This window comes from Haliotis rubra, unplaced genomic scaffold (genome assembly GCF_003918875.1).
Source record: "Haliotis rubra isolate DU_JTF1 unplaced genomic scaffold, ASM391887v1 Scf1792, whole genome shotgun sequence".
In the NCBI taxonomy this organism is placed as follows: domain Eukaryota; kingdom Metazoa; phylum Mollusca; class Gastropoda; order Lepetellida; family Haliotidae; genus Haliotis; species Haliotis rubra.
In genome coordinates, this window is record NW_025765772.1 from 16,547 (window position 1) to 35,870 (window position 19,324).

At 37.2% G+C, this 19,324-nt stretch overlaps 1 protein-coding gene and 2 long non-coding RNA genes across 3 annotated transcripts; 1 reads left to right on the plus strand and 2 right to left on the minus strand.

Annotated features, from left to right (window-relative positions):
* Window positions 1-1,113: 1,113 nt before the first annotated feature.
* LOC124273299 lies at window positions 1,114-2,659 on the minus strand. Its single transcript, XR_006897608.1, has 2 exons — window positions 1,531-2,659; window positions 1,114-1,387 (listed from the first exon to the last, which is right to left on the minus strand). It is a non-coding gene; the product is annotated as an uncharacterized LOC124273299 (long non-coding RNA).
* A 3,898-nt stretch (window positions 2,660-6,557) lies between these two features.
* On the minus strand, window positions 6,558-8,055 carry LOC124273298 (BTB and MATH domain-containing protein 38-like). Its single transcript, XM_046708541.1, has 2 exons — window positions 6,914-8,055; window positions 6,558-6,867 (listed from the first exon to the last, which is right to left on the minus strand). The coding sequence occupies exon 1, from the start codon at window positions 8,039-8,041 to the stop codon at window positions 7,385-7,387; it is 657 nt and encodes a 218-aa protein (XP_046564497.1). The 5' UTR covers window positions 8,042-8,055; the 3' UTR covers window positions 6,558-6,867; window positions 6,914-7,384.
* A 2,369-nt stretch (window positions 8,056-10,424) lies between these two features.
* On the plus strand, window positions 10,425-12,895 carry LOC124273295. Its single transcript, XR_006897607.1, has 3 exons — window positions 10,425-10,469; window positions 10,613-10,699; window positions 12,824-12,895. It is a non-coding gene; the product is annotated as an uncharacterized LOC124273295 (long non-coding RNA).
* Window positions 12,896-19,324: the final 6,429 nt, after the last annotated feature.

Below are 19,324 nucleotides of genomic sequence, written 5' to 3' on the forward strand. Positions count from 1 at the left end.
TAAGTATAGGTGAATTTTTTAAAGTTACTCTTCCGTCTGAGAAGATTCGTTATAGAGCATTTTAGGAGGATTCTTAAGTCTTCGTAAGAAGTTTCTTAACTCTACCAAATGGCTGCCTCTCATCGCAGCTGCCCTCACCTCAGACATTTTGAGAACTAAAGGACGTTTGAAGTATTTACAGTCACTGAATTAATCAAGAAATTCCATTTGGATCTAATAGGAATCATTTTTTGTGTGTATCATCGACAGAATGAAATCTACAATAGCACCTGAACTGACAATGGCTATCATCTGGCACTATTTAGCGTCAACAGGAAAAACGCATCTGTACAATGGAGATGACTTGTCATCGTCACTGTGTAAGATCAGCAGTGTCACGACACATTGAATGCCTTGAGATTGCCACTTTTCGGGTAGCATCAATAACATTCCCAGTTCAATTACGTGAAATTACAAAGAAAACAAGCAGCATCATTGGAGACATTGATGGTACTCACGTTCCAAACATGAGGTCATGTGGCAGAATGCATGAACGGAAAACACTATCACAATATTAACACTGATTGTATTTGATGACGATTATCACAGTTTTGATATGATCACGACGTGGCCTGATTCCGCCCTTGACTCTCGCATATTATGCTCAAAGGTTCGCCATCCGTGACCAGAGAATTCAACACCGTCACAACTTACCAACTGACACATTGGATTGTAAAGGCACTGATTGAGGAATGGTGAACATGCACGCTACTGAATCACTGGCATTCATTCTGCTGGGAACGCTTGCCTTATTCCTGAAGCCAAGGCACAGGGAAAAGGAAGGGCTCTTGAAGGAATGAACACATCAGAATCAACTTATACATTTATTATCATTTTACTAATATATCAACATATACACAAGAACAGTTTTCTCACACTGGAAACTTCAAGTTACATATTATTGCAAACATCTAACTATGTTTATAATTTAAAAAGGCGACAAAAACATCCCATTACTTTGAGAAGTTTGTACTGAAAGCATTAGCATGTCCTAATGAAACACCATGAGAAAATGCTGATACAAGGTGTCATCAAAACGTTTTGAGAACGTGCAAAGGCAAGGCAATTCAAGACAAGACGTGTAAAACATGGGTATTGCATCATGCATCGTTTTTGTCACTGCTGCATCATATTTGGACTTGTCCTCCATAACACCATAAATGAATACAATCTCAACATGATGTTATTTGTTTAGGTTTCATCTGGAAATTCGTTCAGCATGTGTGAATAACGTGCAATCTTTCTCAACCTATTACACAGCTATTTGGTTGGCTGGTCCAGTACTCGGCTACCTGGTTGGCTGGTCCAGTACTCGGCTACCTGGTTGGCTGGTCCAGTACTCGGCTACCTGATTGATTGGCTGATCCTGCTCTCGACTACCTCATTGGATGATCCTTCTCTCGGCTACCTTGTTGGCTGATCCTTCTCTCGGCTACCTCATTGGCTGATCCTGTACTGCTACCTGGTTGGCTGATCGTACTACTCTGCCACTTGATTGGCTGATCCTGTACTTGGCTACCTGGTTGGCTGATCCAGCTGACCTATGTCAGTGTTTCATTTAGGCTTAACTATCAACATAGGAAGAGTCCTCTGCCAACACTGGTATTCTTGAGCAAGTTGAGGGCCAGTCTGGTTGCAGCCATGTGATGTTTCACTTACAACGTGAACCTGAGCTATTCTGACCACAAGCTACTTTTCGGTCAATGTCCCGAAAGCAGTCCACTCCATTTGTAGCCATCATCGCTTGACCTGGCTGACCGAGACATGCCACGAAATAACAACCGCGTCGGTATATATGAGATAATCATTCAGAATCAGTTTCATACATTGGAAATACCTCCATGGTGATCATATCCTTCCATGCTGAAGGATACAAGATATTAAAAACAAAGATATACTGTTAACACTACTTTAAATGATCACTCGTCAAGACTATACGATAAGTGCAGGTGTAAATAAAGAAGACTGATAGCTGTAAATGATCACATTGTCATAACGAAATAATCATTAATTGAGTAATGATACAGTTACATGTATATACAATGGACATGTACAGTAAACTACAGTTATAAGAGGAACACAATATGATAAGTAATTGTAGGTCGTTCTAACTGTTGTTCGTTATACATATTTCGGCTAAAATATACAACACGTTCCAGGAAAAGCACAGTTATTATGAGTAAGCACGTTCAATGTAAACATAATTTACTGTACAATGAATCCTCATTAAAACGCACAATACATATTCGTCTAATGCTATGTAAAACGCTGTGGACCGTTTTGTCTTTAGGCCACAAACATCTAATTGTGGTTTCAAATCCTGCTTCGCCAAGATATTTTTGCAAACACCTTTTCCTGTTAATTGAAATAGTCAACATATACACTGATTTGTCCGAGGAAATGTATCTCTGCATTATCAAGTGATCAAGCCAAGATTTCCTTGCTGGTTAACCAATAGTCTCTTTAATCAGTATATTGGGAAGTTGAATCTTGGTGTGCATTAGTTTTGAACTGGTGATCAAAAGTTTAGTTTTGCCATCATTTGATTTTGGGAAGTTTGCTGTCATCCAAGTTTTGATATCAACAATTATCATCCAAAACTGTGTTCCACAGGAGATATCGCTTGTGTGAGATCAAACGATATCTCCTAGGAGATATCGTTTTGACAGCAGATTTTGTACAATGCCCTGACAATGCTATGACGTCATGTACTTGATGACATCACAATGCTATGACATCTCTGCACTGCGTCTAATGGCAGTACCATGTTCAGAGATGTACATTTTTAATTGAAAATTAATGAAGAGTAATTTTGGATGATAAATAGAATCTCACCCTCGTGTCTTCTGATATCAAATATATCAACACTCGTTGATAAAAGTAAAATATCCTCGGCAAGCCTCGGATATTTGTAACTTTATCAACTGGTGTTGATATAATTGATATCAGAAGACACTTGGAGTGAATTCTCTATTTAACCATGATTCTCTGGGACGTCTCACTGGCCGATGACACTGACATTGGTGCCACTGCATATTAATTCTCAACAGAGGTGAAACCCTGAAGATCAGAGGTGAAGATCCGGGTTATCTGCCACCATGCCAGCCTATACAGATTACAGAACAGACGCTGGGTCAGTAACTTGTGCGAATCAAATTAACACAATCTAATAGAGGAAATACAGTGCACACAGTTAACTGACATATATTTTTACCTCCTAATTTTACGTCTTTGTGAATTTTCGGATCATAGTTAATTTTCCTTAAAATTGTTGATAATTCAAATAAACTGAGACATAATTAAGAATGCTGGATGACATAGCCGTGTTTACATGAAACGTGAATCGTGTACGAACATTTGCTTGAGTTGATCGATTGATTGAACTGATCTGGACAGTGGCGATTCAGCATATTTCTGGACAGCAGCTCTTCTCAAAAGACGGGGTACAGGGGATTTGGACTTTTCTTGGACGAATCTCGAATGTGGACATGAAGTATATTAAGGGTTGATGGGGAAGGACATATATGTCCTGTGGCATCCATGGGGTTAATACCATTCGACTGGAGTTGTCTCCCTTCCACTGTACTATTTAGAGCCCCAGATGGAGCACGTTATATATACGCACATTTTGATGATGCCTGGCGTCATTACAGCAGCAAACTCTGTGTTCGTTAAATAAAATAAAAATATAATCTTTGCAACAAAGTGTTTAATCGACAGAGGTGTGGTTTTATTATGGACTGACTGTATTTGTTTGGTTCACTGAGGTATAATAACATTTTCGTTGTGTTCATTGTAAGTCCTGCATTCAATTTTAAGTACTTGTATATAGTTACTGTTTATTGTATAGGTGTCAGATTTTAAGTTTACAGATAAAATATAACAAACCCTCTCAGTTAAATATATCCCTGCACTTATGCAATTACTCAATTAACAATAGCCACCCTACTGGGTCAGGCAAGGTTCTGAGTGTATAGTGTATTTCTTAAAGAATTGTTACATTAATGCATCGGTGTGTACTTAAATGTATCTATTGTTTTCCAACCATCAGTACAGCCTAATTAAAGCTAAATTATGACTTAACGTATTGTGTAAATGTATAATCGTATGAAAATGTGGTATGAAATAGTGAGGGTGGATGTGATATTTGTTGCTTTTATTATAACTTATTTTTATATACCATTATTAGTATTATCAAGATTGTATTTTAACGTTTCTTAGAATGATCCGTGATGATTGATGATCCTTGACTGCTATGAGAGCTTGTTTACACTCATTTGCCACACAGTGGTAAGTGTACTTTATGATCTTGTATGTAATAAACTCTATATATTTCCTTCATGTATATTTGTAATATATTCATTGAATGTCATAAATGATATATGTATGTATGAATAGTTTTCATGTTGCTATCTATATTTAAAGATGTATTTATGCTAGTACGTGTTTTGTCTGGGCTAGCTGCATGCTAAGACTATATAGAATGTGTAATACATGTATACGTAAGCCATGTTATACCTTTATGCTCAAATACTTAGTTATTTTTATGTATATTTTCAGAGTTATTCAAACATTCCTTTTAATGGATAAATAAAGTGGCAGTCATCTGTGACCACAAGTAGCGTTGTGTTGTGTGCGCTCCACCCACCCACCAACATTCACCCATATCCGCTACTACATTTTGGAGCCCCAGTGAGGATGACAGCCAGAGAGGCGTGGGACATGTACCCTCGGGACAGACACCTTGAAACACACCTGTCAGGCGTCGATACGTGAGTGAGATTCTGATATTTTGTGACTGTAATTTTGTGTTTGTGCTACATCAAGGAGACGATCACGCAACTACCCGAGTGAATTTGTGCCCAAAGACTTTATACTATAGACACTGATACCTGTTCATCTCATATCATTCTGGTTGTTCATACTGTGCGGTGAGTTCATCATTTGACACTTTTTCATGCGTATATCATGGCCACATATGGTACAAGTCAAACTTGGGAATTGTATCGGACATCTGTTTTTAGAAACAAACTAGCACAATTACGTTGCACGCATCTGTTACGAGTGGAGAGATCACACAACAGTTTAAAATAGATTTAATAATGGCAGTCTATACATATGTACAATGTGCAAAACAAGTATCATTTGATATAGTTAAAAGTCTTACTTTGGATAAACAGTTGTTCCTGTTCCATCACATTATTTAGAATAAAAATACATAAATCCATGAAATGAAATCCCCTCTATGCCGACATGGCATATTCAGAAAGTCAGTTTAACAAGCCGAGATGGCTAAACCTCTCATCTCGCTCCCGACCTGGAATGTGGAGTGACTCATCACTTTAATGTTTTAACTTGCTGGAGGAGTCAAAAGCTGGCTATAAGCAAGCTACAAAAAGAAATAGGTATAACATCAGTAGTGTGTTCATTACCCCAGCTTACATTATAGACAATGGAGAGTGGTAGTTGGTTAAAGCATAGGCCCTGAGTCATGGTGAACGGGTAATGACTAAAGCTGGCAATATATATATTTTTTACAGAATCACTAATCTAATTTATAAATTTATATATACAGATTTATAGATATATATTTATATATATGTGAATAAGAGATTCGATAACACATCTGAAAACATTATTCCACACACAAGGACACAAGAGTTGACAGTAGGCCTACTACAGGTCCCTGCCTGGTGCTCGGCATGAATGGGTACAACAAGGACTGGTCGGCTCGGAAGATAATGTGTCTGAGATGGGGTATTCATGCATAACTGCGGCATGGTATCTAAGTGACCTAGCACTATAAAGCCAGCCTAAGTCTGGGCTAGTACAAGTTGCCATACATGCACAAGCATGCACGTTGTCATATGGACCCTAAACCCCATTTTACCCTACATAACAATACTACATGTACGTATGTACATCCATACTCGTTTTCATAACGAGTTTGTCTTTATCAGTATATTATACAGTGAGGGACATATGGAATTTACTATAACCTGTGTAGTCCTGTGGACATGACTCAGTAGGTCTTGGTACCAAGACAGATACAGAGTCAGCTGTGCAAGGGTAGTCTCAGTGGTCATCACCCCTTGAAGGTCCGGGTTAGACTTGGTCTTCAGTAACTCATGCTTGTCGTAAGAGGCGACTTACGGGATCGGGTGGTCAGGCTCGCTGACTCGCTGACACATGTCATAATATCCAAATTGCGTAGATCGATGCTCATGCTGTTGATCACTGGATTGTCTGGTCAAGACTCGAATATTTACAGACCGCCGCCATATAGCTGGAATATTGCTGAGTGCGACGTTAAACAACAAACATGTCCAGTCATCTGGATAATATAAACCTCAACAAAAGCTACACAAACTGAAAGATTGACGACTGTCAAGATAAGGCTTCCTAAGTTCAAAAACCACAGGTTCTGAGCACATAATGTACACGTGTTGATGGTGCCCTGTGATTTGTGCGAGATGTCATGTATTTATAGCATACATGACATCAATAGCAGAGCATTTTTCTGAACAAATCCATACCCTTTGAAAGGTATATCTTTTTAACTGGCCGGATACATCTTGACGCTTTCGTGAAATTCTTGGTAGTGGCTAAGTTGTACCTACACATATTGAGCAGAGACAGTTTGGAATGGTGGTTAAACCTGCTGGATTAGGCCTAACTTGAAACGTTAATCTCATTTGAATGCGTTTTTCAGTTCTCAAGACACCCATAATACAGAGGATTTGATATTTGGTCTAAATTATGCTATGGTTCTCGAATGGCAGGAACAAGGTTCTTCCTTTAATCATATTCTCTCAGACATTTCTTGAACTTAAATATCCGATGATAGACACTGGGATTCAGGTAAACTGTTCACATCATCTTTGTTGTCCATCATAGGTGGGTATTTCAGGTTGACTACACATTTGTCCAATACTGACTACAGTTTGTATTAATCTGCCAGGTCAAGACAAAACAGTTCACATCACTTGACAGACACAACCGTGTACCCAATGTACCATGTTTGTTAGGAAATGTCCATTTACTTTGCATCTTGTACCGCTTGTTTAGGGTCATAGCGTGGATCCCTCTTGAAATATGTTGTGAGTTTGTCAATGTAAGATGACAGCTTGGATCTTAACTGTTCTCTGCATCCTGGTGAAGTATGCTTGAGTCCTGGTCGACGGCATCCGTGACAATCAGGATTCATAATGTAATTTTAAAAAAATGCTTACAAGCATGTAACCTTGTTCAGGGTGCTTCAAGCAAGCTCGTTCTTCCAGACAGCCCTCGTATGACATATTCTCAGTTCATCTTGCACCTTTTCAAAACGTATTTTTTGGAAAGTTTATTTTGCCTGCTTCACAGCCAATTTGCGACCCTCGGACACTTTCACATAGCGTGGATCCTCCCTAAAGTAACTTGTGAGTTTGTCAAAGTAAGTTAACAGGTCGGATTTCAACTGAACTCTGCATCCTGAAGAGCTATGCTTCCACCCTGGATCATTACATGCGTTACACTCAGGTTTCACAATATGATCCAATCGTTTCTTAAACATTTGTACATCTGTTGAGGTTACCTCAAGCAAACTCGTTCTTCCAGACAGTACACGAAACTTGGTATCTGCAGACAGAAGATTAAATTCCCGCAAAGTTTTGATGCCGTTCTCGTAAGTTCTGTATTTCGCCTTGATAACACAGGCGTCCAGAAGAGCACCCAGTTTATACTTGTCAGACAGGTAGAGAAAGTGAACCAGTTCTACATTAGACGGATCTGATCGCTGTGCATCTTTGAGTTGGAACAAATTGAGGACAAACTGCTCACACCGTTGCATGAGAGACTCGACCTCGTACTCGTCAGCGAGGGGCAGAACAATGTCCAGTGTTTCTCGTTGGACAGGTTTGCAAGTGGACGGATGAATACACAACAGGAACTCAACAAAATCTGCATACTTCTTGTCCGCGATGGGAACCTCTGTTTTGTTCTTAAAGTCACCTTCGAACATTTTCAGGAAAGCAGGGGAGTGAGACAAAGTAGAGCTTTACTCACGTGTAGTTTCTTCCCTTCAACAACGAGCACCACGTCAGTCAGAGAGCTGGGTGTAGAGAACATGGAGTCATCAGGCGCTGGTGAAGCTGGTTTCGTCTCTTCACTTACATCAGTAGCGGAGTCGACCAAAGCTTTGGCTGTTGACGATATTGGATTTGACATTGTTCCTTAGAAACGACCAGAACCCAGAGAAACGTATACAACTGACTTCAATATGGCGGATGAGCTGTTGCATGTATTAAAGGGCAAGTGTACACGAATAAATCACATTTATTCTTATGTGAATCAAAGTGAACTGTTTTAATTAGTTAATACCAATGTTTGAAAATATACACTCATTTTTTTCTTACAACGTAAAGTATAACCCTCAAAATAAGTGCTGAAATGTTATGCCAATATGAGGGTATTTTTTTTGCCGGAGCTAAACAGGCCAGAGTTACCGCCCTTTGATTATGACGTAATTGGTGCCACTTGAATTTAAACTGGTCTCCTGTCTAGTCCCAAATCAAAAGATAATAATACTGATATTAATCACGTGAAAAAAGTTCGTGAAAATACGAAGAAGCTTAAGAACAGAAAATGTAAGCAGCAGGACGGATTGGTCGTGTGTATTTTCATTCATAACCTCGCCTCAATGAAAATACCAAATATGTATAACAATGTTGACGTCCTGTATGACATCACTATCAGGGAAGCGACTTTTGCAAAATGGCGTGTTCACTGACACGAGTTTTCGAAGGACATTTTCGTTGTTTCAAGCAACGTATATGCATAAATGTGACATGTAAGTAGTCCGAAACTTCTGACAGTCTGCTGGTTGTTATTTTCTTTTTGTTTTCATTGTGACCAAGGGAAATAGTCAGAAATTAAGAGAAGTACCGTCATCGTTGTGCGTGAGTTTGCGTCAGTTATGGCGTCATGCTTTCAAAAACTATAATATGTTGTGATGAATCTAGAAAATCATTGGCATACACCTGTTTTATTTAACTATCGCTTGCTACGATACCTTTCCATGCATGTTCTAAAACTAATGAGCAATTGTATGCAACAAGTAGGCGAACGGATGCACAGTGTAAAATCTGAGATTGGCTTTGTATACATTTCAAACAAGTATTCTTTCACAGCGCGGCAGCTCAATATCTTCGGATATATTTCGTTAGATTTCACTGAAACATTCTTCGTATTGGTGACAAAGTCCATTTGTCAGTTTATTTTGAACTGTATGAGGAGGGATTCAGGGATTCATGTAAGGAAGATGGTGTTGAATTTTATGGACGAAACATAACCGACATACATGTGACGTGATTTTATAAACACTATGTAATATGGCTGAAACTTCACTTTGACGTTTGCGTATTTTCCAAAACTTTCTCAGCGATTCTCGGTTCATTGATAATGTTTCAGAACGAGGCATTGGTGATTCGATCATACAACAACAAAACTACTGCTGATCACAATGATACATCTTTTTTCTTTTAAATTCAATTCTCCCAGTAAAATTTGACATTTTACCATAAATTACGCAAAACGCGAGAAGTGAATCGTGATTTAGTAGTGTAGTCAAAACTGGCGAGGATTTTACGATGCATGTAATTTTCAGTAAATTTTATCTACAATCAGCGGATGCTATCATAGAAAAACTAATTTCAAACAGTGTTCAAAACTGCAAATTGCATTTATCTGCGTGATGTAAGAGTACTATCGATATAAAAGTGAATTAGGTGGAAGAGGAGTGACATATCGTACGATTTATGTAAGAACTTTAGTAACAAACGTAGAATGCCGGCACATTCACCGATGGCAAAGCAAGATGTAGTGCATATACGTTTTATAGGTTTCATGAAAAAAGGTACTGTTGGAAGAGACGACCGACTCAGGTTGTATATGTTATATAGAATTTGGTTACGTGGTAACACTCTTAGTACAATGTATACGTTTTTTCAAACTGCAACGTCATTACAGTGTAGAACTGACCGCACAGCTGACGGCCAAGCGGCAGGTGGATTAAAACGGTATTAGCCTGCGCATCGAGAACAAAAGAACCACACCTATACCTGCACCACGTGAAATGGGTCTAATAAGGTCTGACGACGTCATTCGTTTATCGTTTGGGCACCAATGACGTCATTTCCAAGGGACATAAGCCATGGTGTGTTTATTGTGGACATAGAACTCTTGGTAAATGTTGAAAATATGAATTGATATAACGCAAATAATAAATTAGTTACTTCTGATTTATGTACGGGTTTGGATATAAAACGACTTGATAAACACTTTTTATGAAGAAAACGTGCAAGACAAAAAGGTTAATTTTCGTGTACACTTGCCCTTTAAAGCGGCCGGAATATGGCTAAGCGCCACACTTACGCGCCAGTCATATTAAAGTATTTCAAATCTCACATTTCGCACATACATTGGCATTAACCCGTTATCTAATAAACACATTATGAAAAACTTGTGAAAATGCTTTTTGATATTTGTGTTACTATATTATTGCGAAATATACATTAATGTCGTCTTTTTTAAGGTGTCATTCGGTACAACAAGGGAGTAATCCATGTTCATATTTGAACTTCCGCTTCCACCGTTGGATAATTCAAGATGAATCATGCAGGTAAATTACATTGATATTACATATAACCAGTCATCAAATGATGTCAAAACTTTGCCATTAGTACCCGCTTAGCTTGGCCCTTATTTAACTGTTTATTATTGGGCTAGAATGCCCCAGATTTTTTGTCAAATCGCCCCATGTTTGATCACATTGTTGGGGGTAGTCAAAATGCCACAGTGTATTTAAAATGATTAAATATATGCCATAAATGCATAGTTTTGTCAACTTCCATATAGAGCAAAAGTAATATTCATGTATAAACAACACTATAATACCACTATTTGCATGTTAGTAACGCTTTTGTAAAGAATTACAATAATAAACTGAAATGTTTGGTATAAAGTTGTTATTGGCCATAAATGCATAGTTTTTGTCAACAAGTATGGTATAATACTTATCAAAATAATCTAAAAGCTTTTTGTTATTATTAATTGCTTGTCAAAAGGTGAGGTCGTAAATGCATAGATTTTCTCAACAAGTATGGCATAATGCTTATCAAAACAATCTAGAGCTTTGATTAATTAATCTTGTCAAAAGTGTGAATAAAAACAGGCTATTCAAACATGTTCACTTATTGACATTCAATGCTGTGTTTAGTTAAAGAAAATTTTGAGGCCTCGAATGTATGAACATTTCAGGCTTATAAAACATATTCACTAATTGACCATCACCTATCAAGATTCAAAATGTAATTTTGAACGATTCTAATATCTACAGTCATTTTGACTTAAATTTCGGTAAGCAGATTTTGTCTAATCATACATTCTCGTCTCCAACTTGAATGTAGTGACCTTTATGCGCACAAGTATGAAAGATTTACATCTTTGACATCATATTGCTCTTGTGGCCATAACTATGAAGACTCTGCTCACTAGTTCTTTTCATGTACTCTTCATATAAGCTTATGCTTGTTTACCAATCCGGTTCCTTTCTTTGGAAATAAATATGTTTACATAATGCCATTTGTTGACCAAAAACTATTTACAGCCAGTAAACATATTATACAAACCTTTCATTTTACTCTTGTAATTCTTTACCAAATAATTGGTATTATAGTGTTGTTTATGTACATGAATATTACTTTTGGTCTTATCAGTTTACTAATAGAAAATGTATCAGATATATCACTATATAATATTATATATAGAATATAATATTGAAGTTGACAAAAACTATGCATTTGTGGCATATATTTAACCAATTTTAAATACATTGGGGCATTTTGACTATCCCCCTTGTGCAATTTGACCAAACCTGGGGCGATTTGACCAAAAATCTGGGGCATTTTGACCCAATTGGCAGGGGCGTTTTGTAGCTGGGGCGCGATTTGATCTGGCACCCGCTCTTTTATTAGATCCTGGAGATGGATAGTTATGGACCAACTCAGCTTGAAAAAATAAGTTTTTGGATAAAATGGAAATTTATATAATGTTCAGGAAAGATGTTTTCATTTAAGAACACAATTTTGCACAGATTTTCATTTTGACAACTAAAACTGAATATCTATGTCATTAATTTTCAGTGAAATTATGTCCAAACTTCTTTATTATGTTAAAATGCTCAAAAAAGGGTTTGAATGAAAACCTTAGCACCTCAAAACTTGAAGAATGTTAATATCCTCATGCGTAAATGCACCACTTCAAATTCATTTGATGAATATCATAATTAAAGGCTAATCGGCCTATAGCAAAATAGAGCGGAACGGCCTATTATATCCCGCTTTGCCTATTATAGACCGATCGGTAGGTTTCCCAAACCTGAGAGATCTTTACTCAGTAACCTGGAATGTTACTACATTTTGGCAGTAAATTTGCTGAATAAAGTCTATAATTTGCATAATATAGTGAACGTATGTCAAAGTGCTTGGGTTTTAATTAACACTGAAACACATGTATTGTGCTGAGTAAGTAAAACCTCATATCAATGTTATATAAGGTCCAATCATCTCTTCAATATTTTGCCTAATATAGCCGAATATGAGTATTATAGGGTCCAATTAATGTCCAACAACGCAGTATATTTTGTAGAATTAGGGATCATATGTTAAAATTACATATATCATATATGTCAGTGTTTCATGGGCTAATCATTTATAAATTCTTTTATTTTTTTTATTTGTTGTAGCCATAATCCCAAATCGGTTCCAGCTGAACGAGGACTTTGACAATATAATCGTTCCGAGTCAAACTTCAAGAAGAGGAGGAATTTAAGGAAGGGCGATACTGTAAATATGATATTCATTATTGTCATCATTAATTATTATTATACATTCAGCAGCTATTACAGTTGTCATGTCAGCTATCATATTTATTCGGTAGCGGCTATTGACTGTATAGGGTTGCAAAGTGGTTTTAAGTATTCGCTCATCACACCAAATACATGGGTTCGATTCCCCATGAGTTCAGTGTGGAATATTGCCAAAGCGGCGTAAACCTATACTCACTCACTCTCTCACTATTCAGTAGCTAGTGTATAGTGAGCATCGTCCTTATTCTTCATTCTGATGTGTCATATCTCCATTCTTCCCAGAAAATAATCTATTGTTCCCATTGGCCATGAAGGCTTTATTGTTTCAGTATGTCACCTCTGGCTCCATTTTTTTATTGTAAGCATTAGTGTCTCATTTGACACTTTGGGTCCTCCTGAATTTGCACAGAAGGCTTCAAAGTCAACATGCCCGAAACAACCGCAGCATCAGCAAATTCATCACCAACCGCTTAGCCGGGTCTGCTGTCTGATCAAGAACTCTCTACTCCTAAAGCAGTCACATTTGAATAAGAGGTTGGTATGAGATACTTTAGGAACTAAATTCCTTAGCTAATTGGCAATTCGCTTTGTATATTGTTTTTGTATTACGCAATAACTTGTTTGCCAAGAGCTCATTAAAACCAAACTCCGCCCGCTTTGCGGCAGGGAACTGCTGTTTTCACGCCGATGATGGCTGCAATGTAGTATGCGTTCCTTTTTGATCCTGTACATTTCAAAGGCCTAACTTCAAACTTCCTTGTGGCTGTAAAAACATTTGCACTTAAGTCTGTTTATATTCAAGGATCTGCGGTCGCTTTGTAGTTTCTTCGTATTTTTGCAGGTGATGTCCCCTTGTTGTGGTATTATATATTTTCAATAACAAATCGTATGATAAATAGTGACGTGATTTGTCAAATTTGTGATTTGTTGCATTAGAATAGTGTTTGCTGATAAAATCATTTCTGGTCATGTATCTGTCGTTGAATAGCATATATACTGATAGGAAACAAATCAGGAACCCTGTGAAATACAAGTGCCCCTCATAATCTTTTCCAAGTTCTTTACATACTTTGTTTGGGTGACAATGCCACAATATATAAAGGGATGCTTTTATGGTTCCATCTGGTATATTTATTACCAATAGCATAAAGTAATTCGAAGTCGATTATCTCTTCTAGTTGAACATTGTTGTGCTTTAGAATGCAGCAGCATCTAGTATGTCCTGAATGTCATTTTCGAAACTTGAAATGTTCTTATTTATAATTGTTATACCATGTGTATTCATATGAACTATATTATCCCATCTGTTTTAATTAACAATTGGTAGTAGCTAAATTTTGTGTGCAAAATTTTTCATTTATCAGATAGGTAGAAAATGATTAAGTATCATCATGGAATGTTTTTCCGCGGAATGTGTAATTAGTTGTCACAGCCTCCTTACTGAATGTTGCAATAATATTTTAAAAGCATTTCAACTACATTTGTATCTATTTCAATTGTGCCTGCAATATATCTGCGCTAGCGTAGCGGTATTTCATTGTTCCCTTTACCTGTGAACCCTTGAAACTTTTAGCTATGTCTCCAGGAGTATCACTTTCTAAATGTCTACTAAACTAAGTCTTTCTTAAAGCTTTCCTAATCCCATTTACTAGAGATTTTTGCACAGATGGGGCTGTCAAAGTATTAAGACGTAAGTTTGCGGGAAGATCCCATTCCATGAATTATCGTGGTGAAAGAGAATAGGTTTGGGGTGGGTATTATGAATGTTTTACCGATCCATATGACGAAATGTGCATGTGTGTATATGCATGACTGTTTTGTACTACCCCAGACTTACCATGCCACAGCCTAACATGAATACCCAACTCAGACACGTTACATGTTCCTCCAGCCCACCCGTCCTTGTTGCCGCTGTTCACCGCGGCAACATTTGCGCTAACACAATCCTTTACTTATTCATAATTGAATTTAAAATTGAAACTAATTCTCTTTACTGGATGTCACATGGAGGCTGCTAACCAGGGTACCACACCCCAAGTGTTCATCAGTTACATATGGGCAACCAAGGGCCAATCAAAATTATCCGCTAGCAAATGGATTTACCATCAGCCTAACCAGTGTTAAAGCGTGGAGTCAGGCCTTGGTCAGCACAAGGTCAACCTGTCTACTAAAATGCTGAAAGTCATTTTTTCCCCACCCCGAAGGTCCGTCAAATTAAGAATATGGCTATAGAAGTTGAATTTATCTGCATTTTGCTGCTTTTATGCCCGGGGTATATGAGTCAGCACCTCATGTATCTCGAATCCGTCGCATATGTGTCCATTTTTGGAAGAACAGGGCATAACTTGAAAGCCGTTAAATATTTTTCCACTAAACTTCATATATATATCAAACTCACCCTGAAGTAGTATCCTTTGCTTATTACCATTTCATATTGTCGAGATTCCATCATACTGGGGAGTGTATGTCTTCTTCTTATGACTCTTGTCTAATTTGATTTGCCACAAGTTCAGACGCTATACACTCACTGCTAGAAAGACGTAGCCAGCTTTTCTGCACGATACAGGGGCAAAGAGGCCTGTCTCCATGGCTTCCAGCATCACGCCATTTTGCCCTGCAAGACTTTGACCAGACATGTAACAAATTGAAGGTTATTTCGGTTTATAATACATTACATTCTCGAATGGGTTTTGTCAAATGGCTCACTGTCCACCCAACATGTATTGCATAAACTTAAAATCAGGATTTTGGTTGCAGACGGATTGTAATTTCGGCAAATGTTGCACTGAATATTTTCTTCATATCCGCATCAGCTAGAAGCCACCATGGCCCTATATTCTCCCTATTAATGGTGCAATAAAGGTTCCTATGTGAAATTTTACATATCTCTCTTTCTTTTATCAGCAGAACGCATTTGCATATCTAAAATATATCTGATAAAGTTTAAAGCAGTTATACATCTGTTTTAAATCATAAATGTTTTGTCCCAAATACCTCTAATTAGATTCTTATTTAACATATCTGTTATAACCTAATAATAATGTCTCATGTCCTCACTAAACTTTTTACATATTTTTTTGTATTTAGCGGGATGTCGCTACATTGTTCGGCGCATTCATTGTTGTGATGGCGATACCTGGAGTCTATGCTTGCGCAGTAATACGAAGGGCAAAGGGAGACGCTGAGTGTTTTTGCCATTGAACAATATGCCAATGGCTCAGTCCAGAAATCAAAGGTTTGTTATGTTAGTTTTGCTGAAATACCAAAATCATGAGTCCTTTAGAACTTTCATATGTATTAATATGTACTTAAATATCAGTTTATTACAAGACGCAAATCATTATTGTTGTTACTTGCACATCCACCTCATATTATGTCGCAGAAGTAGTGAAACAAAGTAAAATGTTTCTACAATTTACAGGCTTACTATTTCCTTATTTACCTTTGGCATTCCATTGTAGATGTTTGCTTTAGGTATTTTGCATGATACAGTAAACATATGAAACTTTCTAGGAAATAACGTTTTAAAAGCTTCCCTCTGATTGTTGAATTGCAGATTTAAGAATCAGCATGCCAATCATGTCAGATATCTTCATATCAAAGGCGTACAGAAGGGGCTGTTAAGGAGCTTCATCCGCGACCGGTGACTACGGTTGTTGTCAATGGAGTAATTTGAACCCCCATTTTTTATTTTTCTGCTAAAAAATTTAGTTAAATTAGCGAATTATTCATCAGGCTTTGCCTATAAATATAAAAAGGGTAATGCTATTTTTGAGAGGGGCATTATCATTTGCAGAAGCTCCGAGGTCTTCCATTAACTGCCGACGACGAAGGAGTGCTGTTGAGAAAGATCGAGGGCTTCTGCAAATGATAATACCCTCAAACATTATATTCTTAAAATACATGGAATTTGTGTTGAAATGACAAAGGAAACAATAAAGGAATTTGAATAAGTTTACCCAAATCCAACTTCTGATGACGGGGTTGACTGCCGGAATGCATTTACATGTCGAACAATTCCAGTGACGTCACAACAGAAAGTGACGATATTAGGGCCTAAGCCGTTGACAAGATACACTATAGCCTGCAACATGTCAGAGCTATAGGCGGTGTTCAGTTTTAGTCCATCAACAGTCTTAATACTGCATTTGTGAAGGTTAGCACCAACAAGAGAAGCCATTACCGCTATTTAAAGCGGGAATTTGGAGTTGCTGACTTGTTTGACCCAGAATATGTGCCAGTCGAAAGACAATTAATGTTGAACCATGGCGTCCGCGACAACAGAGACTGATAGCGGTAGAAGCCGTTAAGGTTGAGGCGGTCCAATATCATTTTGCGGCACGGACCGCAAATTTTCTGATAATGGGAGAGCCGTTTCATGCGATAATTCCATGTATTTTAGCTATAATGTATGTATAATACACTATACTGGTATTGAGAAAGCACCATTATGCCATGTGAATGCTTGCTGTATCATTCATTGATTACATTTCAATGAAGTGTTTAAGAGATTCACATGGAATATTTTCGGTTATTGATTTTTTCATTCCGTTTCCTGTTTGAGGGTGTTTTGTTTCCAGATTGGAATATATTGTACAGCCCTAAACAACTTACATGTACTTTATAGTGTGATGATGTAAGTGCACATGTAATTTGCCATGAATCTTGGCAAACTACTGTTGTATTTCATACAATGGCCCTCTTTTAATCTAAAGATGTGTCGGATCACACACCAATATTACCAAAGTCCAATGATCATGTAAGTTCATGAGAAATGTTTTTGGCTCAGGTTTACAATTACATGTAAATGTTTAAATGTTTACTTGAATCTAAAGAAAACAAGATAATTATGGTATATTTTGTTGTTTAGAAATTCAATCATTTTGTACCCATATGTACACACAAGTAGATTATTTATATCATAATACTATATAGTCATTTTTTCAAATCACAAATGCTGTTTATCAATGTTTTATCTTACTATTGTAATCTCAAGCTGTTATTAACTTTCGCATACTATGTTTTAGGACATCATGCATTGTGGTATTGCCCTAATTGCCTATAAATGTTTCGCATGTCTCAGGCCTGTTTTCTTATCCTATAGGTGGAGTTCCATATATCCTTTTGTCAACAGAACATGCTGTGTGTGTCCACATATCTACCCAGTAACTCATCCAACGAGTCATATGCCATTGTCAGCTTAAACTTTCAAGGTGCAAGGCACTCCATTAGCATGTTCTGTATGCAAAAGGCACCATGCCCACATACGGAGATGCCATCAAGTGTTCTGGGCACTCATTAAGCTAGAGGTACTGCTAGAAAGAGCTGTTGTCATCAAAACCATCTTTCAGGGCACGATGTGTCCCCTTATCCAATATCAAAAAAAATAGATTTCAGCAGCATGTCTAGTTTTTCAAGGAAAATATGAGAAACAGTTTTGCCCCAGACACATCGAGCATCTGTGTTTGTGGATCTCCTTGGGGTGAATTAACAGATGGCCTGGACTCAATGATGTTCACATAACCACTTCATCCAGTGTTAGAGGGTATGCAGATGTTTTCCTTTTTAATTCCAGTTTACAAAAACATCAATATGTCTAAATTGAGAAAAAAAAACTGAGCTTCATGTAAGTGGTTTAAATTTCATCATTTATTGAAAGAAGAACATTACACTTGGTCATTTTGTCTGATCAATGTTTATTTTTGCATATTAACAAATTCATGCAAAATTTCAAATTGTTCTTTCCTTGTCCTACCAGTATATCAACATTTGGTTACTGGTTAAACAACAAGACCAACGATAGGGCTTTTGTTACTTCTTACATTTTTACTTGCTTTAAAGGGTCTAAGTGCTATTCAGGTTCACTCTCACTCAGCCAGAGTCTAACCAAAAAGGTCTTGTTAAAACAACATAGAACTATGGCTATGTGAGAACAGAGGGATGCGAGCCAGGTAATAAGAATTAGCCCACTGAAGCATGAGCCTTTGTTCATGGGCTATAGTCGAGTATCTACAATGCAACATTATTTAAGATGTATGCAAGTCTGTTGGCGTTTTGTAACATGAAATTTGATTTAAACATATCTATTTCTGATATATTGTTTCCCACACTGTATCGGCAAACAAGCAAAAAGCTTATAATAATGCCTGTCAGACAAAATAACATTTATGGGACTTGTAGTTGTATTGCATAACATTATTACAAAAAGTACATGATATCATAAAACAATATTAAGCATACAATATAGCATCCATACAGCAGAAATGCTTTAGTAGTTCTGCAAAGGGCTAGATGAAAATTTAAGATTGATTAAATATTCTTTAAAGTGATAATAAAGTTATGTACTGATTTCATAATAATATGATGTTTAGATCTAGG

Bases quoted from the DNA above. Each gene is read 5' to 3' on its own strand.
- LOC124273298 (XM_046708541.1), bottom strand. From the start codon at position 8,041: ATGTTCGAAGGTGACTTTAAGAACAAAACAGAGGTTCCCATCGCGGAC.